Consider the following 24964-nt stretch of genomic DNA (forward strand, 5'->3'; position numbering starts at 1 on the left):
AAAGCTTCAATTTGAAAATCCAAAACACAAGTGAGCTCTTTTTGAAGAGATGTTGTTAGTATTATGACCCACCAGTTAAAAACCAAATGCCATATTCCAAGCGGCTTGGCCACAGGGAAAACAGGTGGAGGAGATGAATTTAGCAGAAAAGACTAGAGTTAGGTTGGAGTCATTTTTTGCCAACATTCATGGTGTCTGAAGGTCAGTGATCTGAATCTTTTTAAATTTGAGCACACTGAAGAATATCAGATAGATAGATAGATAGATAGATAGATAGATAGATAGATAGATAATCTAAAGGGACACTTCGCCACTCCTGTCTTTTTATATACCCACCTCCCAACATAGCATCCTAATGTATGGTGCTCATGCCATACAGACATACCTCATTTTACTGTGCTTCACTTTATTGCACTTTGCACATATTGCTTTCTTTTTCTTTTTTACAAATTAAAGGTTTATGGCAACCCTGCATTGTCAGATGATGGTTAGCCTTTTCCTTTAGCAAGGAAGCGTTTTTTGTTGTTGTTGTTGTTGTTTCCGTCTTTTGTCCTTTTAAGGCTGCACATGAGGTGTATGGAGGTTCCCAAGCTAGGGGTTGAATCGGAGCTGTAGATGCTGGCCTACACCACAGCCACAGCAACATGGGATCCGAGCCGTGTTTGCGACCTACAGCACAGCTCACAGCAATGCCAGATCCTTAACCCACTGAGCGAGGCTAAGGATCAAACCCACGTCCTCATGGTTGCTAGTTGGGTTCGTTAACCACTGAGCCACGAGAGGAACTCCATTTTTTTTTCAAGGAAGCATTTTTAAATTAAGGTATGTACATTTTGTTGTTGTTGTTGTTGTTGTTGTTTTAGAACCACACCCATGGCATGTGGAAGTTCCCAGGCTAGGGGTCGAATTGGAACTACAGCTGCCGGCCTATGCCACAGTCACAGTAACGCAGGATCCAAGCCTCATCTGTGACCTACACCACAACTCACAGCAACGCTGGACCCCTTAACCTGATGAGCACGGCCAGGGATTGTACCTGCATCCCAATGGATCCTAATCGGGTTAGTTACTGCTGAGCCACAACAGGAACTCCTACATGGGTTTTTTAAATTAAGGTATGTACGCTGGTCTATTGTACACTTAATGGACCACAGTATATGTGTAAACATAACTTTTGTGTGTACAGGGAAACCAAAAAATGTCTGTGACTCACTTTATTATAATATTTGCTTTATACCAAACTCAAAGTATCTCTGGGGTACACCCATGGATATTTAGTGATGAGACTATGACTTTAAGCAAGGTTATGTGGTCTGTCTCAGAATCATAAGTGTGTTAGTGGAGACCTATGCTTAGGCTCTATGTTGGTCAGGGTTTTCCAGAGAAACAGAACCAATATGGGAAATATATATATATATTTCTCCTAATAAATCATTATGTATACATAATGATTATTATAATATATATAATATGATTCTCATGATAAATCATTTTTGTTTATGTCATTGTATATAAAATGATTCATTGTGGGAATTGGCTCGTATGATTTCAAGGAGGCTGAGGTACATACGCCACACACTAGAGAACCAGGAAGCTGGTGATATATATGATCCAGCCTCAGGGGGCTGCTGGCGTAAGTCCCAGAATCTGAAGTCCAGAGACCTAGGAGCCCCAGTGACCAAAGGCAAGAGGAGATGGATGTCTCAGCTTAAGTGAAAGAGAAAACTTGCCCTTCCTCCACCTGTTCTCTTCAGGCCCTCCACCCATTGGTTGATGCCAAACACATCTCTTTATTCAGTCTACAGGGTTCAAATACTAATCTCTTCCAGAAGCACCCTCTCTGACACACCCAGAAATAATGTTTTACCAGCTATCTGGGCATCCTTTAGCCTTTTCAAGTTGACACATAAAATTAATTATCCAGAACCATAGGAATACATGGCAGTTTTGTCCATGAAACTACAGATGTTGGAAACACTAGAGTTTCCTTCTTGTACACATCAGCTGGCATAATGTGACATGCATCTAATTCTTTTCTGTTCCTCCCTGGTGTGTCCTTCAAGTCTCCATACCTGTTCCATTCACCTCCTCTCCCCCTCATCTTTCGTTGTCTTTCTTTGTCTCTAGGTGGTGGGAGTCCCTACAGAGGATACCTGGCCTGGGGTTTCCAAGCTACCTAACTACAATCCAGGTAATAGTGATTTGAGCTTCTGAACACTCTGAGACTTAGCAGTGAGAGCACTAGCTGTACAAATGGGGTGTCCTTCTTGCATTGCTAACAGTGTAAATAGGTCCACACAGATTTGTAGATTCTTACATTCCCGGACAAATCTTTTTACTACTTGGAATAGTAGTTGAGGTTAGATCAGTTCTCCTACCCTGTAAAACACAAGTAACAGGAGTGACTGTTACTGTGGATTCCACATCCATTTCCAAATACCCAATGACTTAAAAGTGTAACTCAAAAGATGGTCTCACTTTTGAGTGCAATGACTAACATGGAATTTATTTACTACGTTATTATATCTTGTAAAGTGTAAAATGAAAGTAACACAATTGAGGGAAAGCAGAGGCTCACTAGCCAAGTAGGACATCTGTAGACTAAGCAAGAGTTCATTGATCGTCTCAAGACCTAACACTTGGTGATTTCGTGTCACACATTTTGTCCTCCAAGACTGGCTCCTGGGGGTGGATTTGGAAGTGTTGCCATGAGGAATGTCTTTGAGAAATGATCCCAAAGATGTGCCAGTGAGGTCAGATTACCCAGTAGTCACTTCAAGGATGTTGTGATAGAAGAGAGGAGATGAGCATTGAGCTATGGGATGAAGAACCATATCAGAAGTTGAGAAGCCCATGGGGGCCACACCAGAGTCTTGCAGGCAGGATTGAAGGGGAGGTAGATATATGGACAAGATTAGGGAGAATGTGGCCCAAGTCTGTTTTTTCTAGGCTTTATAGTCTTACATTGTCCCATAACTCAAAGTGGAATTTTCCCAAATTGTTGTCATTACTAACTTTAGTATGAAGTTATTCTGGAAGGGTTTTATGAGAGCAAGAAATGGTAGGGAGATTTAAAAGGCAATAGAAGTGGAAGACAAAAGACATAGGAGACTGGGTAGTTTTTATCCCCCTCCCCGCCACCCAGCATCTAACACTTTTTGCTCAAACAGCTCTGTATACAGGGTTCGGGCAGCTTGAACTGGTCAGGATTATGGAAGACCTGCAGCAGCTAAAGACTAACTGTAAAGTCATTTCAACTGCTTTGTGAGTGATCATATGTATTGCTAACTGGTATTGGGATCATTTTCAAATAATTTACCCTTTCTAATGATTTTGCTTGAATTTAGCACTTGAGAAAAATGCCATACTCTGGCCCCAGGGCTTGGAATAATGCCTTTCCCTTTGGTCTGAGGCAGAGAGAAAAAAGAATAGGCTTTTTTGTTGTTATGGAGACCATGGTCCAGTCTGCCATAGATCCTATCTCCAGTTGCTATAGTTTCTAGGAGAACCTGGGTCTCATCCTTTTCTATCCTGCTTATACCTCTCCCTCGCTGCTCTCCTCTCCAGGTAAAAATGGGACCCCTCAACTTCCTCACATAGATGCAAGCAAAAGTTAGGGTCACAGAGGGGCTGTAGAAAACAATTTGGATGATGTCAATACAAAGCTGCCACTGTGAGCATATGCTATACCCCAAACTTCAAACATTGGGTTTCAGGTTGATTCAGGCAATAAACAATGGTCCTTGGTGAGAACAAGAATGATAGAAACTTGCCCAAAATGCTTCCTACCAGATCCTGTACTAAATAAGATAACTGGGTTCCAATAAAACAGCAAGGAATATGTTGCATTTTTCATTTTGCTGTCATTTCAAGGTAATGCGCAATTTTTTATTTATGAAGCAAATTCTTCAGGCCTAACATCGATCGGATTCATTGCATTGTTTTTCTAGTAAGGATTTAATTTTTTCTTTTTTGTCTTTTTAGGGCTGCACCTGCGGCAGATGGAAGTTTCCAGGCTAGGGGTCTAATCAGAGCTATAGCTGCCAACCTACACCAACAGCCACAGCAACTCGGAATCCAAGCTGAATCTACGACCTACACCACAGCTCACAGCAATGCTGGATCCTTAACCCACTGAGCAAGGCCAGGAATCGAACCTACAACCTCATGGATCCTAGTTTGCTACCTCTGAGCCACAATAGGAACTCCAGGATTGTGGCTCAGAGGTTTGCTACCTCTGAGCCACAATAGGAACTCCAGGATTTAACTCAATTCAAAAAAGTCAAACAATTTTGAGCACCTCCTGTCTTCCTGGCACTGTGTTCTGTGCTGGGTCTGCATGGATGAATATGGCACCTTCTTGGATCTATAAGAGTTGGGGTTGTTAGTCATCCACACTCTTTCACCAGCTCTCCTCATTAGGGGATGCTCATTTGGAGCTGCATTTCCATGGGCTTGGGCAGTGTATAGCTGTGGGCCAGGCTAGCCTTACAGAAAGGAGCTGTAACCTTAGTCACAACCAAGATGTCTAAACTTGTATTCGTAAATCGTATAAGTCCAGCATATCTTGGGCAAGAGTCAGACTGTTGATAACTCCCTCATCAGGACAGTGATGTAAATGAGCACCCACATCTGTGTTCTGGGAACATCCTCTTACATGAATGAAGAAGTCCCTTTGAGCCCCATCCCTCCCACCCCCACCCCTGAGCTGTTGCTGCTGCTTCCATGCACTTGAACTTCAGTGACGGTGGGAACAGAAGAGGGGATGGGAGCCAGAAAAATGTCACCGATGAGAAGTGTTAGCACCATTCCCGATGACATTTCCATCCCTTCCCTTTTCACTCTAAGTAGCAGTAAGAGCCCCCAAACTCGGAATTCAGCCACACGACAACCTTGAGGGAGCCAGAAAGCTCAGAACTTGAGCGAACCATCCCGTGTCCAGCTATGCCCACTCTGCCCTTGCCAGACCTTGTCTAGACTAAGTGTGAAAAACACTGTTTCTGTCTGTACAGGGGTTTTTTTTGTTTTTTTTTTTTTTAAACAGACAAACAAACAAACAAAAAAAACACCTGATGCTAACCCAGCTGGGCAGGTTTCTCTGACCGGTTTTCTTGGTACATTCATGAGCAGGGCTATAGGTTTTCTCACCATCAGTTCAACTCTTGTGCCTGATTAAATTTGGGCAAGGGAAGAGAGGTATATAATTTTAGACACTGGTCTTCCTTCCTTCCTTCCTTTCTTTCTTTCTTCCTTTCTCTTTCTTTCTTCTTTTTCTTTCCTTCCTTCCCTCTCTCCTTCTCTCCCCCACCCCCATTTTAAGCAAGCTGGCTGAGAGCTCTGTGTCTTCCACTTCAAAGGGCCAGTTGTCTTATTTTGATGTGGGCAGATTGAGAAGTAGGCTTTGAAAAGTAGGCTTTTTTTGTTTAATCTTTTCTCCTGGGATAGCTTTCAGAGCAATATATCCAAGTGTCAGTGAGGGGGTTCTGACGAGCACGGATTCCCAGACTCTCAGCAGGATCATTCTCTAACAGAAATATAAAAGTGAAATATTAAAAACCCTGGAACGTGAACTCCATCTGCAGAGTAGCCAGTGTCTTGCCTTGCTTGCACCATGGGAAAAAGAGATCTCCTTGAAAAAACAGGGAGGGGAGAAAAAGTGCTTTGAGTAAGAGGTTTACAGGTTTAGTAGAGCATAGTAACATCTCCTCAAAGAAGTGGGTGTTGCTCTGTGACCCCCCAAAACGCTCCTCCTTTGACTCAGCCGCCAGAACACTCACCCTCCCCAGCAACACACCCCCTTTTCACATGCTAACTGAGGCGCCTGTGATTGGCTGAACAATAAACTGGTCACACTTGCTAAAGGCCTGCCATCTTGCACACAATTAGGCAAGACACATTAATCAAACTGGCGGGAATGGGGACTGTGCTGGCCTCCTGCAGTGGGGGAGGGGAGAAGTTTGGTGAGCCTTCGTCAGAGTCCCCAGGAAGCAATAAGAAAGAAGGCAGGCCGGAGGGGATTCCACTGTGAGGAAGTCTAAAAAGGTTAAAGCCCCAGTGGATGCCAGATCTGGAAAGCACTGGGTTTGTGTCACAGAGGATCCCAGAAGCTTGGAGCACACTGGATAGTGGCCTTGGCTAAAATGTGCCAACCCAGACAGTGGTATGAATTTAAAAGGTGAACCCCTGGTAGGTATTTTTACAAACTTCGCTCAGCCCTCTTATCATCCCCTCCTGCTCCCCAGAAAATGCACTCAGAAGTGCCTTTGCAGCCTCAAACACTTCAAGCCCCACTGGAACCAATAAGAATAAAGTGTTCAGAAGAGGTAGAGAACCATTTAAAATCAAGGAAGAGACAGCGTTGCCTGGCAAGGTGTCGATCTTAAACTAAATATTTGGAGGACATTAAAAATAGTTAATTTTGAGGAAAAAAAAATAAGTTAACATTTGTCCTTTGACTGGTAATTATCTTCTGACTTTTCTAAACTCCCTTTAAATAGCTTGGCACTATAGAGCCAATAAGATCATACCTTGGAGCCCACTTTGCTACAGACTCCTGTAAGGCTTTTAAGAGAATCAGCTAAATATTTAGACATTTCTCGGTAAAAGTAAACGGAGGCCTTGCTTCTCTGGAGGTTGTCCAGTCACCGTCTCATTAGACCCAAAGATCCTGTGATAAAGAAAAACTTTTTTTCCTGCCCACATGATTGCAGCCCAGTTGTGGTTTTTAATGTGTCATTGATTGTTTCATCCAACTCCTTTTGCTCCACTGAAAGGGTCTGTCGTGGCTCTGTTTGCTTCCTTAAACACGGTTTTTGAAAGCGCTCATGCTGTGTGAGCTCAAATCCTAGCATTAATGTACTGCTGGGTTCATTTCACCACACTCAAAAGCGCTGAGTTTAAATCCCTCTCAATTCCATTTGAGGCACCAGAAGACTTTATCCTTCTCCACTAATGGTTCCAAGTTTACATCTAGATACTGGGGGTCAAGGACAGGAGAGGATTTAGAAATAACAGTGCATGACATTAGTCAATGCATTTGCCAAATTGGCAATTAGTTCCTGATGTGCGTGCAAAGCATTTTATTCCCGTCTCTTTGATGCTTGTTCCTGTTGAGAAGGGAATAGAGTCCACAGAGGCCTTCAAACTTTTAAAGAAATATCTGCTGAAAATCATGCCTGATTTGTGACATGAGCTCAGCTGCAGGGAAGCATCCGGGATTATCCGGGTTCTTTCAGCCCCGGGAAAAAACGCTGCACATGGAAAGATTTTTCCACTGGAGGAACTTAGTAGAAATCAAAAGGCAGGAAAGCGGTACTAAAAGCCCTGCAGGGACACAGATTCAGATGTCCTATAAACGATACGCAAATGGAGCCTGCTGACCCCTAGCTATTTTCAGCATGCCTGCTTTTTCAACCTTTGACCACCAGGTGGAAGCAAGAAATAACGGGGACCAAATACTGGCATCAGATAGCGTTGTTAAGCGGCAGTCCAGCCTTCCTCTTGGAATGTTTCATTTTGACCTGAAGTCCACTGTGAGCGGATCCACTGTCACTCCATTGGACACCACCATAGGACAGATGACGATTAAAGTCCAAAATGATCCTTGCCCATGTTGGGATGACAAAGAGCTACCACACTTTGGGCTCTTAGGATTCTGAGCATGTCTTTGTGTGTTTGCTGTGAACAATCTAAGATGTGCGTCAGCATCCACTCAAGAGAATGAGCTGTTAGGCAAGGGGGTTATTCCGTAGGCTGAACTAGGGGAAGGATACTAATAAGAGAGGTCTTCATTATTGGCATCAATTCATGGTGTGGCAAGGCAAGCCCGCTCCACCTTGTGCTCTCTGGGGGCACTGGAGGACGTTACTTACTTCCCAGTTCCCTAATCTGCAACATGGGAGCAACCCTGGCATTTAAAAAGTATCCCCTCTGTGCCAGGCACAGGACCTATATAATTGTTAACCCTTATACTGTCTGCTAGTGTCCATGCTGGTCGGAGTAGCACAGTTTTACACATGAGGGAACAGAGGCTTTCTCCCAGGTCCACACAGAGGCATTTTCTACATTAGAGATGGGTGTGTTCACAGCCAGACCTTGTTCTCCTTCGGTTGACTATGTCATGTCCCTCTGGCTCATGTTGCGCACAACGTAATGATTTGATATATTTTTATATTGCAAAACAATTACCACTGTAAGTTTAGTTAACATTCATGATGCCTAACTTTTAGGAGGTGCTCAACAAAAGTTCGTGTCCATCTTTTCTTTTTTTTTAAACACAGTGTGGAAAGTCATTTGGCTGCTCGCCAGTGTTCAGACTCAATGACAGGTGCATGAGAGCCTATTTCATTCTGTTTAAGTTTGCTCCCTTAGAATTTCTTTTTCTTTTTCTTTTCCTTTCTTTCTTTTTTTTTGCCACGCTGACAGCATTTGGAAGTTCCTGGACCAGGGATAGAACCCACACCACAGCAGCGACCCAAGCCACTGCAGTGACAACGCCAGATCCTTAACCCACTGTGCCACAAGGGAACGCCATCCCTTAGAATTCTTGGTTTCCTTCTAGATGTCAGGCACACTTTCTAGACCAGAACTGACTTTAGGTTTGCTTGCTTGGGCCTAAATGCTGCCTGAATTCATATACCCAGAGAGCTGGCTTGCAGTTTTCAAACACCTACCTGAGTCAGTCTGAGCACCTATTGAGGCTGTCCCTTCTGGTAAAGGCTCTTTTCTGCTCCCCATCCTGAACTGCTATGAGAGGCCTGCCTAAGCTACAGCTGTGGGGCTCCCCACCCCCCCGGGGCTCCCCACCCCCCCACCGCCCGCAGAACTTTTATTGTCTACAGGCTACATGATGGGTATTCAGTAAGGACCACTAAATCACAGATGCATTCTTGTTGTCTTTGTTAGTTTCACCCAAAGCATAAAACAGTGGAAAGAGAGCTGAGGTTTTCTACAAAGTAAGCCTGACTGCTTCCACTGTTTGCAGTATTTTATACCTGCCCCCATAACTGGCTCATAATAGTCAATAAATATTTGTTAAATGAAATCAGCAACCAGAAGTTAGGAAACCTGGGTTCTAGTTCCAACTGCACCCTCTGGACTAATTATTCTCATTCTGCCTGATGTGCCAAGAAAGTGCAGTAAGTTGCCATTCACCTTATTGCTGGGTAAAATAACTATTCTTTTTTGAGCACTCACTAGGAGTGAGGCATTTTACATACATCCTTCTTGGATTCACAGCAGCCCTATCAGGTAGGGCAATGTTATCATTTCTACTTAATAGACAAGACAGCTGAGGCTTGGAGAGGTATGTGTCTTCCAGAGTCACCTAGCCAGGAAGGGGATGACCCACAATGTATGACCTGTTGGACTTGCAGTTGGTGCTCATAGGTAATCCCACATTGCCTTCCAAGGGCAAATGTAATGATCTGGTAATAAAACAGTGCCCTAGGCTGGGAAATCAGTCAATCAACAACATTTTTTCTAAGTTTGTTTCCAAATGATCATGTCCTTTAGCTCAGACTTGCTTTTAGAATCTATGAGCTTGGCGCCGAGTTTCTGGAGTGTAATGGGGTTGCAGCCGTATCCTGGGACTCTAGCAATTCCCCCATACCTCCCCCCTCCCTCCTCCGCTCCAGCTAAGGAAGCCGTGATGTTTAGGGCATATCTCAACCACCAATGGGTCATGGCTGTCACACTTCTGGAGCGGAACCCAGAGCTCCTGGAAGTTAACTATTAACATCTTTGGAGTTCTCATTGTGGCACAGCAGAAACGAATCCGACTAGGAACCATGAAGTTGTGGGTTCAATACCTGGCCTCACTCAGTGGGTTAAGGATCTGGCATTGCCGTGGGCTGTGGTGTAGATCACAGACTCGGCTTGGATCTGATGTTGCTGTGGCTGTGGTGTAAGCTGGCAGCTGTAGCTCAGTTTAGACCCCTAGCCTGGCAACCTCCATATGCCGTGAGTGTGGCCCCAAAAAGAAAAAAACAAACAAACAAACAATTAACATCTTTATTAACCCATCCCCCAGATCAGGCAGCAAAATTCATTTTGATACACATCGCACTTTGCTTTCCATGAATAGTTTCTTCTAGTTTCTGCATTTATTTTTAGTTTTCTCATCTTTATTTGGTGGCAATTATTAGTTTTTATTGAGGGGGCAAAATGATCGTAAAGTAGTTCAAAGTAGGAAAAGTATGACTAAGAGATGGCAGGTTAAAAAAAATTTTTTTTCCAAGGAAAATCCTGCTATGTTTCTTCCTAGTTCAAGAAAAAGGCCTAAAGAATGTATACATGTATGTGTAACTGGGTTACTATACCATACAGTGTGTACTATGCTGTACAGTAGAAAAAAATTGTATTGGGGAAATAATAATTTTTAAAAATTAAAAAAAAATCATATTGGGGAAATAATAGTTTTAAAAAATTTAAAAAATTGAAAATATTATGTAACTGGTTCAAACCAAAGACTCCTTCCCCACCTTTGTTGCCAGTGCCTTACGTCATCCATCTCTGTAAGATACAGAGCCAGAAACACAAGTGGGCTCTCTTGGGTTACTTTTACATTTTAAGAATAAGTTTTAATAAATTTATTTCATTTTTATTTTTCCTCCAAGTATCAATTTTTCATTCACTCAAAAAATATTTATTGAACACTAGGTGCTGGGACTGAGAGATTCAAAAATAAATAAGACATGGATATCTGCCTTCAAGGAATACAGTCTAGAGGGGAAACAATAAATAATACAGTGTGGAAAGTATCATTATAGCATGATCCCCTGGGGCCTCTAGGAACCAGGAAAAAGGCCTTGGTTTGTCTGGGGAACTTGGAGACTGTCTGAAAGAAAGAGACATGAGCTAGGTGTCACAGACGATGAAGTGGGCTTTCAGCAGGTGAGCAAGAGGGGAAGGACATTCCAGACAAAGGACCTTGACACAGAGGAGTAGGAAAGTAGGTACATTTGGTAACATTCAAGCAGGTGAATTGCTCGGGGGAGCTAGAATGTTGGCTTTGGGTTTTGTTTTTGTTTTGTCTTTTTAGGGCTGCACCTGTGGCGTATGGAGGTTCCCAGGCTAGGGGGTGAATCTGAGCTGTAGCCACCAGCCTACACCACAGCTCACAGCAACGTGGAATCTGAGCTGTGTCTGCAACCTACACCACAGTTTGTGGCAATGCCAGATCCTTAATCTACTGATCAAGGACAGGGATCAAACCTGCATCCTCGTGGCTACTAGTCAGATTCATTTCCACTGAGCCACAGCGGGAACTCCTAGAATGTTGGCTTTGTAACAGGCCATTCTTAGAGCTACATGAAAGGGTAGATGGGTACCAGATTGGAACGTGCTTCATAATCCTCCTAAGGATTTGGACTTGACTAATAAGCAAAGAAAAGGCATTGGGTGATTGTTAGCAGGGAAGTGATATGGCAGGATTTAAATTTTAGAAAAAGTGCTTGAAAGACTATATGTAGAATTAAATTGGTAGTTTAAATTCAAGACCAGAAGCAATGTGGCAATGCTCTAGTTTCTAGAAGATAAATAGGAAGTCTCAGCTAGAGACGTGGCAAAGGATAAGGACTGTTGGGGCAAAACTAAAAAGCATGTAGGAGGTAGAGTCAAGGGGAGGTTGTAACTGACTAGATTTGAGTTGCGAAGGAGAAACCTAAATCCAGTGGGTGAGAGAATGAGGGTACCATACACTGGCACAGAGGGAAAAAAGGGGGGTACTGAGGAATAGATTCGTAGGGCATGTAATGAGTATAAGGTTTGAACATTTCCAGATTAAGAGATCTCTGGGGCCACCAAATGGAGATATCTCAAAAGCAATGAGAAATGTAATTCTGCGGAATTCCCGCTGTGGCTCAGTAGGAACGAACCCAAATTAGTATCCATGAGGATGTGGGTTCGATCCCTGGCCACGCTCAGTGGGTTAAAGAGCCGGTGTTGCCGTGAGCTGTGGTATAGGTCAAAGACTTGACTTGAATCCCGAGTTGCTGTGGCTGTAGCGTAGGCTGGCAGCTGCTGTTCTGATTTGACCCCTAGCCTGGGATCCTCCATGTGCCACAGGTGCAGCCCTTAAAAAAGCAAAATACAAAACAACAACAAAAAAACGGAAGTGCAGGCCTATGATTTTAAGGGTCTTAATCTAGACGTGCAAAATTGGAAGTCATCTGCTTAAATGGTATTTAAAGCTCCAGATGTGAATTCAGTTGCTCCAGGGAGCGCATGTAGCGAAGGAAGACTGATGGAGCCCTGGGGGAGCAGTGCTGCAGGATCGGGTAGAAGGGAAGGAGTCTTCGGAAGCTGAGGAGGAATAGCCAGAGAGGCCAGAAAAGACCAGAAGATGGTGATAATCATTATTGTCATCATCATCATCCCATGGCAATAGTAATCCTGGAAGGGAGTGCCAAGTGCCATGCCCACAGTCTCAGTGCCGAGCACAGCACCTGCCCCGGGTGACCCTTGAACATTCGTAGAGATGCCAGGGGAGTGATAAATGTTGTCAAGTGACACATTGTTAAATGCCATACACTTGGAATGGCGTGATCCAGCTATAGCGCAAACATAGCTTGTGGGGGTGGACAGACATTAAACAGGCACTGCTCATGGGTGGGAGGGGGGGCGGGGAGGGGGACTCCTGACTGTGCCTGTCCCGCCCCCTTCTCCATCCATCCACCAGGAGAAAGGCCTGGCTTTCCTTCCTCTGAAGAGAGGAACAGGCTTCAAAGGATGAAATACTTGCTTAGAATCCACAAAAAAGTTTTGATGCAGGGTTAGAAAAGTGACACTCCCTCCCGCCCCCGCCATGTGAATGGAGGTGCCGGGCTCCAGTGCCGAGGAGTGTACTGACTTTTGGCGTCCTGATGACACCCAGACAGGAGAGAGCCTGGTGCTCCAGAGCCAAATTTAGACTCCTTGAGCAAAGGACTGAGGGACCTTCCAAGCCAGCTACCTGAGGCAGAGGGAGGAGCAGCGGTGAGGGCAGGCGTGGGGGGGGGGGGGGACAGATAGAAGAGCAACAGATTTTTGCAAGCCGCTTTAAAGTTCCTGCTCAAGATAGCGAATTAAAGCTAACACCATTATCAACTATCTAAATATATGGTATCTCAGGAATGCATTGTATTCGGGAAATTCCAGAGGTGTAGTTCAGTAGACGGCACCATTGATAACCTTCGGGTGATTGCGGGGAGACTCTAGTAACTAGAAAATGTTTTACTTTGTGCTAAGGCTCGAAATGATCCTGGTGATATTTTATCAATCAACCAACAAATCTCTATTGATCTGAATCGGTTGTGAAATATATCTTAAAGATGTATTCCTTAAAAATATATTTTAAGATATATCTTAAAGATATCTTAAAGTATATAAATACACATATTTATATATGTAAATATAACTTAAAGGTATATTCCTTAAGGATATATTTTTTTAAATGCATGATTTTATTACTGGAGCAACCATTTGACCCTCATTTCACTTTTACTCTCTTTCGTGTGGAAATTAAGATGTTCAGCTTTTGGAGTTCCTGCCATAGCGCAGTGGAAATGAATCTGACTAGGAACCATGAGGTTGTGGGTTCGATCCCTGGCCTTGCTCAGTGGGTTGAGGATCCTGCATTGCTGTGAGCTGTGGTGTAGGGCACAGACACGGATCAGATCTGGCTGTGGCCCTGACGTGGGCTGGCAGCTCTAGGTCCGATTAGACCCCCCTTGGCCTGGGAACCTCCATATGCCTCAGGTGCAGCCTTAAAAAAGAAAAATAAATAAATAAATAAAGATGTTCGGCTTTTAAACTTGCCCCGTTGCAACTTCTTTGGCTCTTCCTGCCTGGGATTCCAATTGAACTTGAATTGGAAACTCTTTTCAAGAGAGCTGGAAAAGGAGGAGATGGAGAGGAATCTGGTCTAATGATTTACCATCGTCTTTGGAAGGAGAAGGGAAATAAGCTACCTACAGCCCCATGATTTGAGAGGCTACCGAAGCCAGAGAAGCAGTCTCCTGGTGAAACGGTGCTGGGTAAAATGCCTCTTTGTGGATCGTTCTCTCATTGATCGCTTGTAGTTTAACTACTGGGGAAAAATCAATGGGAGCAAAGCAGGGTCGGTCAGCATCTACTTATCTGCATAAGGGCGGAGGGCTGGCCACAAAGCAGGCACTGGGCTTTGGCTCTGCTTCCTAAGAGCAAGCTGGCTGACCCTGGACACCTCAATCCCTCTATCTAGGCTAACGTAGCTACAAATTAGATGAGGAAGAGAGTCAGATACAGTCTACAGAAGTCATGGAACCTCAAGGTCGATGTTGTCATACTGCCTCCTGGAGCCACTCTTAAAAGTAGAATAAACCACTCTTTCCCAGTAGAATTTATGAGGACTGATTTTCCCTTGTCATGCCGACCCTTTCACATCCTTGAAAAACATATGAAGTAAGTGTCAGACACGATGTTCTGTGATTTTTACCTACGTTGATTAATTGGATTTTCCCAGGCCCACTTGAGGAAATGAGTCTCAGAGAAGTGTAGAAATCACTGGTGCGGGGCAGACCTGGCCCTCCTTGCTCAACCAGCATCCTTTGCCTCATTTAGCGCCCCTCTAGGAATATCCAGAGACATTAAAGATGATAATAACTAGACACAACAACAGACCCTTTCAAGACCCTCCCCAGGCTCCTTGAGTCTGACTCTGTGGGGTGGAGTTAGGGCTTCCTTTTGTCCGCAACTCTCCCTCGTGATGCTTCTTGGCTTGGGGACCACTGTGTGGGACCAGGGACCATGCTGCCTCTCCTAAAGGAGAGGTGGGAACAAAGAGAAGAAAAAGAAAAAGGAAGACGACTAACATTGACTGAGACCCTACTCTAGGCCAGGTGCCTAATCTTTTTTTTCATTTTTAGGGCCACATCCATGGCTTATGGACGGTCCCAGGCTAGAGGTCAAATCAGAGCTACAGCTGCCAGCCTACACACAGCCACAGCAATGCCAGATCCTTAACCCACTGAGTGAGGCCGGGGATCAAACCCTCATCCTCATAGATATTAGTTGGATTCGTTTCCACTGTGCCACGACAGGAACTCCCAAGTGTCTAATCTTATCTAATCCTCCCAAGCAACAGGGAAAATGTTCCCATTTTAAAGATTCAGAAACTTCTGAGTTGCTTAACCAGAGAGGGGAAATACTTTCCCCCAAATCCCAGAGCCCTTAAGTGGCAGAAAAGAGATCTGAGCCCGGGCTCATGTTCATGTTTCTGCACCACACAGCTAAGAAACACGCCTCTGGTCCACACTGAAAGCTCAAAAGAAATTAAGCCAGGCTTGTAAGACCTCAAGCTTAGCACATGTTAGAAGTTCAGTGGAATGAAAAGCAAGTTATGGGTTTCCAAGGAGAACAGTGAGGCAGAAATACCTGAGAGGAGAGAGAAAGACATGGTACATCTAACAAGAGAAAGAGGCAAAAGGAAACAAGGCCGAGGGTGAGGAAATACTTACATGCACTCACTGTTCTAACTCTCACAACAACTCTGGGCAATGGGAGTTTTATTATCTCCCTTCTACAGATGAGAGAACTGAGGTCCAGAGAGGTTAAGCAGCACCCTCAAGTCACACAGCTAGTTAAGAGGCGTAGGGTGGATTCAAAGTCCAGGGTCCTAACTACACATAGTTTACATTGCCCATCACTTTTCAAAGGAAGAGAAAGAAGGAGAAGCAAATAGGATTTATTTTGGTTAATGCTCTGAAACAGGCAGTTTGCACTCATTATCTCACTGAATCAATAAATTCAACAAGGGAGTTCCCATCATGGCTCAGTGGTTAACATACCCAACTAGCATCCATGAAGATGCAAGTTCAATCCCTGGCCTCACTCAGTGGGTTAAGGATCTGGCATTGCCATGAGCTATGGTGTAGGTCAAAGACTCGGCTCGGATCCCATGTTGCTGTGGCTGTGGCATAGACCAGCGGCTACAGTTCTGGTTCGATCTCTAGCCTAGGAACCTCCATATGCCACAGGTGTGGCCCTAAAAGAAGACAAAAGACAAAAATAAATAAGTAAATAAATTCAACAAATCACTTAATCCTTGTGAGGCAATCATGACCTCCAACTTGAGTTAAGGAAACAGGCTGGCCATGGTGAACCTATCTTGCTTAAGGTCTCAGTGAGCCTGAAGTAGCAGTTTCAAACCTTGGGTTCAGTGTCCAAACCCTAATTCATCTGATTCCAAACCCATGTTCCACAAGAACAATACTAAGCTAGCAATTTATTAAAATACTAAAGGCCAGCGCGTAGGGCTGTGTGAAGGGAAAAACAGAACACGGGAGAGCATTGAGATGGATTTCACTCTATTGGTTGGAAATTGGAAGAGGACTGAATGAGGAAATATTTTAATTTTGTTTGGCCTGGGAAAACTGTCAATTGGCAGCAGAAAGTGGTTAGGAAATAAATATTCTGAACAAATGCCAGGTATTCTTATCATCACTGGTTCTTTGAATGTAGGCACAGTCACCTGAAGAGAGAGTAAACAGCCAGTATAGACAAGTGCCCCCCTGGTGCCCACCTGGGACTATAAAACGCCAGCAGAGCGGCTCACACTTGATTGCGTCTGACCTTGACAACGCAGCTTAAATCAAGTTCTTTGATCAAACCTTTCAGGCTGCAACTCCGAGCACCCATCAAGTCTATCTTGAATTGAACTGACTTTTGAAGTTACCGAGTAATATGGGCTTTTTATTTAAAAATAAACACATTTAAGACAATAAATACAGAAGTAAAAAGGCTAAGCCCCTGAACCCTTTTCACAGTTGGGTGAGTGGTCTTCCAGGGCTTTTTCTATACGTAGACAGGTGTGACTAGGTCAGTATTATCAAACCTGTTTTTTGGCCGAATGATGGTTAAATTCTTTGTGGGATAAACAGTCTTGGTGTCTTCTATTCCTATAAAAGCTGGAACAAGGGCGCTTTTAAAGCCAAAACCATTATGTTTTGGGCAAGGAAAGTATAAAGCAGAATCATCCTTCTAGGTGAGAGCTGAAATACTCCTTTCAATTTGGAATGGGAAGTAGAAGGATTTGAGAAGTAGCATAGCTTCTAACCCTTGCAGCCTCTCCTATCAGAGAGTAAGCATTGAATTAGTATTTCTGGAATTGAAATACTCCTATTTTATTATCTTCTATTTGAGTTTTAGTTTAGGATGAATAGTCTCCATATCAAAAAATAATAGAAACACATGTAAATGTTATAGAGAGTGCACCAAAGAAAATTATAAATCTTATCATCATCCATTTTGGATTTTCAGGCTAGAGTTCACTTCCATTTTTACTGTAAGTGACATAAAAAATTATCCCCCCCCCCCACTTTTTGGCCAACAGTAGTTATGTTTGTTTGCTTATTTATTTAATTTTTTATGGTCCTGTCACTTTTTACCGCTTTTTGAGTCTTTGAGACTTTGCCCCCTCGTTCGTCACATGAATTTTCTGCCGTTCGTCACATGAATTTTCTGGGGGCTGGGGGAGGACTGGGTGGGGACCGGGGGAAGCATGTTTTGTCTTCTCAAATGAATTGAAACTCTGTCATTGGGGAAGTTCCTTTTGATTACTTTGTGTTCAACCAGCACTCAGCATGTGTTCTGCTCATAGTAGACATTAAATAAAGGTTTGCTGGTTTGACTAAGGATTGTGCCTACTAGTTAATTGTCCAGGGATGACTTAACAAAACACCACAGACTGGGTGCCTTAAGCCCCAGAAGTGAACCACCTCACGGCTCTGGAGGCCAGGTCTGAAGTTGAGGGTTTGGCAGGATTGGTTCCCCCTGGGAGCTCTGAGGGAAGGATTTGTTCAGGCCTCTCTCCCCGGCTGTCTTCTCCTTCTGTCTCTTCACAGCCTCTTTGTCTTTCGCTGTACATGTCCATCTCTGTGTCTAAATCTTCCCTTTTGACTGGGACTCTGGTCATATTGGGTTAGCATCCACCCTACTGACCTCATCTTAACTAATTCTGTCTGCAATGACCCTTTTTCCAAATAAGGTCAAATTCTGAGTTACTTGGAACTTGGACTTATGACTTTGGAAGGACACAATTCAACCCAGAGTAGTGACCTTCCACGGAATCATCAAACTTCAGAGGGAGAAGAGGCCTTAAATATCATTTAGTTTGCCTACCTGATACCTGAATCCTCTCTTAATCTAAGGCAAGAAGAGCACTGGGAATTTTAAATGGTTTTGGCCACAGGATTTTAAGGTGGTTGTCTTTTAACCTGTCTATGTCTGCTTTCCAGAATGGTTCCCACTGCCTAAGCCTCCGAGCCTTCAGGATGTCTGGCACAGGTAAGCCCTCCCTGGGCAAGCTTCTCTTGGAGCAGGGTTGAAGGGACATTTCCCTGCCCCTCAGTCCTCTGAACACCCAGCCCGTGAGCCCCTTGATCTGGGGTCCCTCAGCCCCAGGAAGACACCTCTGGGAGAGGCAGCCACCTGTGAGTCTGTTAGTTTTTCTCCATGAACCATTTTACTCTCAGGGAGTTTGGTCATTAAAATTGTTTTGTGCCCCTCAACCATCCCCGAGGGCCTGCGAATGAGGGAGTGTTGGCTTATAAGAAAACCTAGTGGGTTTATTATTCTCCGACACAGAGAAACCAAATAACATCATTGAGTGGCTATTGGAAGGGGGGGGCAACGTGATTCATGGAGGTCATGCTTTCCCAGGCCCTCTCTACGCAGTCTCAGCTCAGACCAGGGCAGACTTTTATTACCAGCTTTCAACAAATCCCTAGTTTCTTTTGCAAAGTAAAACAGATAATAGAGACATTCCCGGAATAGTTAGCTAACTAAGCCGTGCCAGGCAACCTCAGGGCTAAGAAGAACTCAGTGTTTTCGGACAATGACCAATTACAATAACCAGTATTATTTGATCTGAGCGTAATTAGCCGAGGCTCTGTTCTTTTTGCTTCAGTGAGGAGGCAAAAAGGGCAGTGAGGAAAACATCAGAGACAGGGGAAGGGAGCTCATATGTCAAAGAAAAACACTCTCGCAGGTGGGGAGAAGGGAAAGAGATCCTAACTGAATGTCTGAACGTTGTTCTTCCCTGAAAACGTGGTAGGGTTTAACCCAGCCAAAGTCTGTTTGATTTTTTTTTTTCTTTCCATACTTACTGTTCATGTGCTTTCAAAAATCTCCACGGAGAGTATGTGTGAGAGCACAAAGAGTAAAATAGGTCGGTTGGAACACAGAACTAGGGACGGGCAAAGAATCTTTTTTGGGAGGGACGATTCTCCCCAGGGGAGCCACACGCTCCACTCTTATTTTCAAACACGCTGTCTCACCTCAACTCCCTGTTATTTTGGAGACAGGTTCCAGGGAACTGCTGTCGATCGTTTCATTCAAGATGTGCAAACTTTCTCTTGCCAGCATGGTCAGGCTCCCTAGCCCCTAGCTCAGGAGATTGGAATTTCTGTGCTTCCCTTCTCTTTTTGTTCCACCACTGGCTTCCAAGATAAATGGTGACTCCAAACCTGCAGACCCCCCCTGCTCCCCTGTGCTGCCACTGTTGGCACTGTCGCACCCCTCTCCCCCGCTCGGCCCTGCCAGCCCTTCCTTCTGGGCTGAGCAGACCTTGGATGCCCCTGACCATCCCTCTGGTTTTTCTGACCACACACCACGCCTGCCCCACTTCAGCCCATTGCCTTGTTCCCATCAATACCTCTACCTTAGCTCAGACCCCTGGCTTCTCTTTGCTCAGATTCTCAAAGCAAGGAGCAATGTCTAGAGATGCACTGTCTCATACGGTAGCCACTAACCACATGTGGCTATTTCAGTTTAAATGATTTTAAATTAATTTAAAATGCAGTTACTCCAAGGACTTACTGTAGAGCACAGGGAATGATATCCAATATCTTATAATAACCTATGATGGAACATAATCTGCAAAAGAAACCCCCCCAGGGAGTTCCCATTGTGACTCAGCAGGTTAAGAACCATTCTCATAGTGTCCATGAGAATGCAGGTTTGATCCCTGGCCTCCCTCAGTGGGTTAAGGATCTGGTGTTGCTGTGACTGTGGCATAAGCTGGCAGCTGCAGCTCTCATTCGACCTCTAGGAACTGCAGAGTCTGCAGGTGCAGCCCTAAAAAGAAAAAAAAAAAAAAAAACCCAAACCAAATTCACTATGCTGTACACCTGAAACTAATGCAAAATATTGTAAATCACCTATACTTCAATTAAAAAATAGATATAGAATCAACTATAATTTAAAAAATAAAGAAAAAACAAATTTGGTTGCTCAACTGTGCTAGCCACATTTCGAGGGCTCAATAGCCACAGGTGTATAGGGGCTACCATATGGAATGAGGCAGAAATAGAATGTTTCTGTCATCACAGACAGTGCTATTGGACAGACTAGCCTAGGTTATCTCAAAAGAAAATTCTTGGCTCTGAGAAGAACCAGAGGAAAACAGAGAATAGAGACAGGTGAAGAACCATGTGTTGTTGAAGGGGACCAAGTGTAGGTGGGAGGTTTGTTTGCTTTGTGCCTAGTAGGGGCTGCATCTGTTATTTCATGTATTCCTCACAAATCCCATTCCCAGCTCAAAGAGGAGGAAACTGAAGCTCAAAGTTTAGTAACTTGACCAAGGACATCAAGCTAAGTAAGTGTTGCCTCATCTAGTACACAGGTCTCCTATGGCTTTTTCAGTTGAGTCAGGTTGCAAGTGTGTTGAGTAATGAGCAGCCTAGTTGTCGCTGGCTGTTTCTGCAGAGGAGCAGTGAAACTGTGCGTGGCCTAGAAATGCACCTTGGGGCCTTGTCTGGGGTTTGATGGTGACCCAATTAATGTGGGCCTTGTAAGTGGACACCCACTCACTTGGTAGATGGATTGGGAAATTATAGGACAGCTTCGCTGATATGTCTTCTTGGTGTTTGAATATATTTCTTATTGAGGTATCTGTTTCACCGCATCCTAAACTGAGAGCATTTCAAAAAGGTATCCACGCTCCTGAAACAATAACAACAAAAAGCCATTATTGAAAAAAACCAATGATAGTTGGATAAAGCCTGAAATTTAGCAAATAGTATTGTGCCATTATTAATTACTTAGTTTTGAACATTTTACTCTGATTATGTAAGATGTTAACATTCAGGGAAGCTAGTGAAACATATAACTCTCTGTATTACTCCTGAAACTCTTCTGTAAGCCTTAAGTTATGTTAGAATAAAAACAAACGGAACAATTGAAAAAAGACAAAAGTGCCCATTCTATCCCTGCCCTATTTCTCTTTCTATGGACATAGGGGAAAATACCAAAGAACCTAGTCGAACTCACAGTGACCAGCCTTGCACTGCAAACAGGTAAAGCTCTTCCACCACCAACCTGATGGCAGCGATGTCCATGGGAGACTTTTTTTTTTGTCAGTTTAGGGCTGCACCCTCGGCATATGGAGGTTCCCAGGCTAGGGGTAGATGAGCTGAAGCTGCCAGCCTACGCCATAGCAATGCCGGATCCTTAACCCACCGAGCAAAGCCAGGGATCAAACCTACATCCTCATGGATGCTAGTCAGATTCATCTCCACTGAGCCAGGACGGGAACTCCAAGTGGGAGACTTTTATACTCAGAGCCAGGCTGTGCTAAGTAATCAAGGCTCTTGCCTTAGGCCCTTGAGAACCACCAGACTCCAGATGTGTCAAGGGATGTGCCAGTTGCTGGTACGCAACTGCAAAACCTGATTTTCACTTCTTCTTAGTGTTTGTGTTTCTATTTTGGACTTCTAAAATTAAATGTGGATGTCCTCACACCCAGCACATCTTTTAGGATTGATTTACCGCTGTAATTCTTTTTACCACTTTTATGAGCAGTGGGACCTGTGGCAATTCAGGGTGGCTGGAATGAACGTGTTTTCTTTGCACACACAGACAGAGGCTCTCTTGAACTGCTTGTGGAAATGGAAATTGGGACAATTAGTTGCTATTCTAAACAAAAATTTAACATTGTTTTCTGGTATCCTTCCACCTGGGAATTTTGATTTTCAGAATTTATTCTAAGGAAATTATGGTGCACGGACACAAAGATTTCTCTTTGAGGGTATTTGTCACAGCATGACTTTAATAGTAACCCCTCACACCCCAACAAGAAAGGAAACATCTTCCATAAGGGTTTGGCTATGTAATGATAGTCTTTCTAAAGAATGAAATGCTGTGTGGTCATTAAAGCTATTCAGAGTCCTGGGAAGATGGGCAGGATAGTCAGGTGCAAAAAGTAAACAGTATGTAGAGTGTGACCTCATTTTTTTTCCTTTAAAACAAAAAATATATCTGCCTAAAAATAAAAGACTAAAGAAGTAAACACTAAAGCAATGGTGATTATCTTTGAGTGAAAGAGGTCATCTCAGAGAGATGGAATTGCTTTGATTTTCTTTTTTATTATTTTTATTTATTTATTTTTTGTCTTTTTGCCTTTTCTAGGGCCACTCCTGTGGCATATGGAGGTTCCCAGGCTAGGGGTCTAATCCGAGCTGTAGCCTCCGGCCTACACCACAGCCACAGCAATGCGGGATCCGAGCTGCGTCTGCAACCTACACCACAGGTCACGGCAACACCAGATCCTTAACCCACTGAGCAAGGCCAGGGATCGAACCCGCAACCTCATGGTTCCTAGTCGGATTCGTTAACCACTGAGCCACAACAGGAGCTCCGCTTTGATTTTCTTTCTCTTCATTTTCTAAGTATTCCACCAAAAACACATAGTATTTTGGCAATGGAACACGTCTCACTTGTAGAAATGTTCCTAGAAGGAGAGGTTCACCAGAAGATTCCTTGTCTTTATTAACAGACTCATGAATTGGGTGGGTTCTCCGAGCTTTGTAAGGGACTCCTGGCATGTTCCACAGTTAATCTCACAAGCCTAACAAATAGTATTGATTAACATTTAGCCTGGATGGAAAGGTGCTGGCCGGCACATTGATTTTGTGACGTTTACCTTGCATACCAACTTTCATTTCCAAAGTAGGGGTTGAAGAAGCAGTGAAGAACTGTTCTGGCAGGAGTTGGAGGAGGTGGCAAATTGTAGAAATGACAATGAAGACCGTGGAGAGTGGGCTGGATTACAGATGGTAGCAAGGGACAGAATGATACCAACGTGGAAGTAAATTAACATTTGTGCCCCAAGAAGCCACATCTGTATTCCTAGGGCTCTTAGCTCCCAAATACGAATGCACTGTGCTAATAGCAAAGTGGCGGTTATGAGAATGCTTGTCCAGATTGGGTGGTCCTGCTAAGCGTGCTGCTAACAAAGGTGTATAGTCAGGAAGGCACGTATTTGGTTAATACAGGGAAGACCAACATGAAACTGGCTCAGATGGCAAAGATACCACCCCCCCCAGCCCAGGGTAACCCCTCTCACGCTGAGGGCTTCTCCTGAGCTCCATCACAGCCCCCCCCCCAAACTGGGGCTGACTCTTATGGCATCCTGGGCCCACCCCAGCCTGTAGACCCTCATAATGTGATCTGGACCCCTGGTGTTGATCTTGGGGCCAACCGCTGGTGTGGGCCGAGGGGGCAGCCATGGAAGTAGGCAGCTGCTTTAAGACCCATGAGAACTTCAAGAAAGCCTTCCTTTGTATTCTTGCCCTGGTCACCGCCTCTGCCATCTGAGGAGCAGAAGGGGTGGTGGTCATAGTTTGGAGGCCATGAGATTGAAATGAATCCCAGTATCACAAAAAGCCTTGATCCAACTTCTTGGGAAGGGTGAGAGGAGGGCTGGTTAGCTGACTAGGAAAGTCATCAAAAAGAAGTCCTCCTGTTACTGACTAGCTTCTATTCTCCCTTCTTTCATTTGTCTGGTGAAAGTGGCCTGTTCTTTTATGTGTATCCCTGCTACCCCTGTAAGCTCCACCAGCCTCTCCCGGCTTCCCCAGCCACCCATAAATACAGTCTAAACAGAAACAGTATGTATGGCTTGCTAACACCCTCTAGCTTTCCTTGTCCAATCAGATGGCAGCTCCTAAGCCCCATCTACAGAGAAATTCAGCACCAATGCAGTTGTTATGGACCAATGATTGGGACTATGCAGAGAAAACCTGATTGGAGTGGGAGAGTGGAGGTGGATGCTTATAGATGCATCGCTCCCCCTTCACCATGAGCACCTACCCCTCAGAAATTCAGAGAGTGGGTTCAGGCCCCTAATTTTGGCATACATTCCACCCCACCACCCTATAGCGAGAATGGAATGCCTAGAATTGTTTTCACAAGATTTTCCCTGAGTCTCCTTCCGGACTGATCCTAGGCCCTACTGATTTGAACCAGTTTCTCCATTCCAGGCTCTCATTTCACTGGCCCTGACAACATGCTCCTGAGCAGGGCCCCCCACATGGAAAGACGACCTGCCAGCCCTTCTGGCCACAAACTACAAAGCAGGCCTCCAGCCCTGGTTCCCTTCTCCTAACTGGCCTGGAAATTTGCAAGGACTGGGACTTTGCAAATTTCTTCTCTATCTTAAATCTATGAAGTAATTACTCTTGAGTTTAAAGGGAAAGTCATCTGTTTGTAGAAACAGTCTTATGTCACAGGAATCAAATACCTGAAAGTTCTCTATATAAATCTTATGCAAAAATAAGGCAAATTCCCACTCTGGGCCAGGGCTTCCAGCATCACTGCATCATGGCACCTGGGGAGGAAAGGTGTTTGTCACTTCACGTTGATGTATACATTCGGCATTACGTAAGCCCATCTGGTTTGGCTTAACTGGGGAGGTGCATGGCCATGCAACTTAATTCTGAATGTCAGCCATCACTTCTGCAGTTAATTGCCTCTCGGGATCAGCACAGTTTTCTGTCTCGTACTTGCCACTTGCAAACCTGTCGGTGGGCTCTAGAGCTGGGTGTACTTAAATGACTGGGGCTAGATTAGCAAAGACTTTTAGACATTGTAAGTACATAGGAAGCATGCCGACCCACAGGGCCTGCAGGTTCAGCCTCCACCCTCCCCTGCCCCCCAACTTTATATC

The 24964-nt window shown here is 44.3% G+C and overlaps 1 protein-coding gene across 15 annotated transcripts in view; it reads left to right on the top strand.

Annotated features, from left to right (window-relative positions):
• CDK15 (cyclin dependent kinase 15) overlaps positions 1-24964 on the top strand; it is a 105298-nt gene that overhangs the window by 63704 nt on the left and 16630 nt on the right. For 10 of the 15 annotated variants that reach the window (XR_014828898.1, XM_084998373.1, XM_021076187.2 and 7 more), the window contains 2 exons: positions 2128-2191; positions 18255-18303. Coding sequence is in view for 9 of the 15 variants with exons in the window: in XM_084998373.1 (XP_084854499.1) it covers positions 2128-2191; positions 18255-18303 (113 nt within the window). In the remaining 6 variants the exon portion in view is untranslated. Of the gene's footprint in view, positions 1-2127; positions 2192-3170; positions 3265-18254; positions 18304-24964 lie in introns of all 15 variants that reach the window. The other 5 variants (XR_002339420.2, XR_014828895.1, XR_014828894.1 and 2 more) reach the window with 1 other exon arrangement.

The sequence above is a fragment of the Sus scrofa genome, chromosome 15 (assembly GCF_054392235.1).
Source record: "Sus scrofa isolate SSC_HxYL_T2T_F1_AM1 chromosome 15, Sscrofa_HxYL_maternal_Yorkshire_Landrace_v2.0, whole genome shotgun sequence".
NCBI classification, from domain to species: domain Eukaryota; kingdom Metazoa; phylum Chordata; class Mammalia; order Artiodactyla; family Suidae; genus Sus; species Sus scrofa.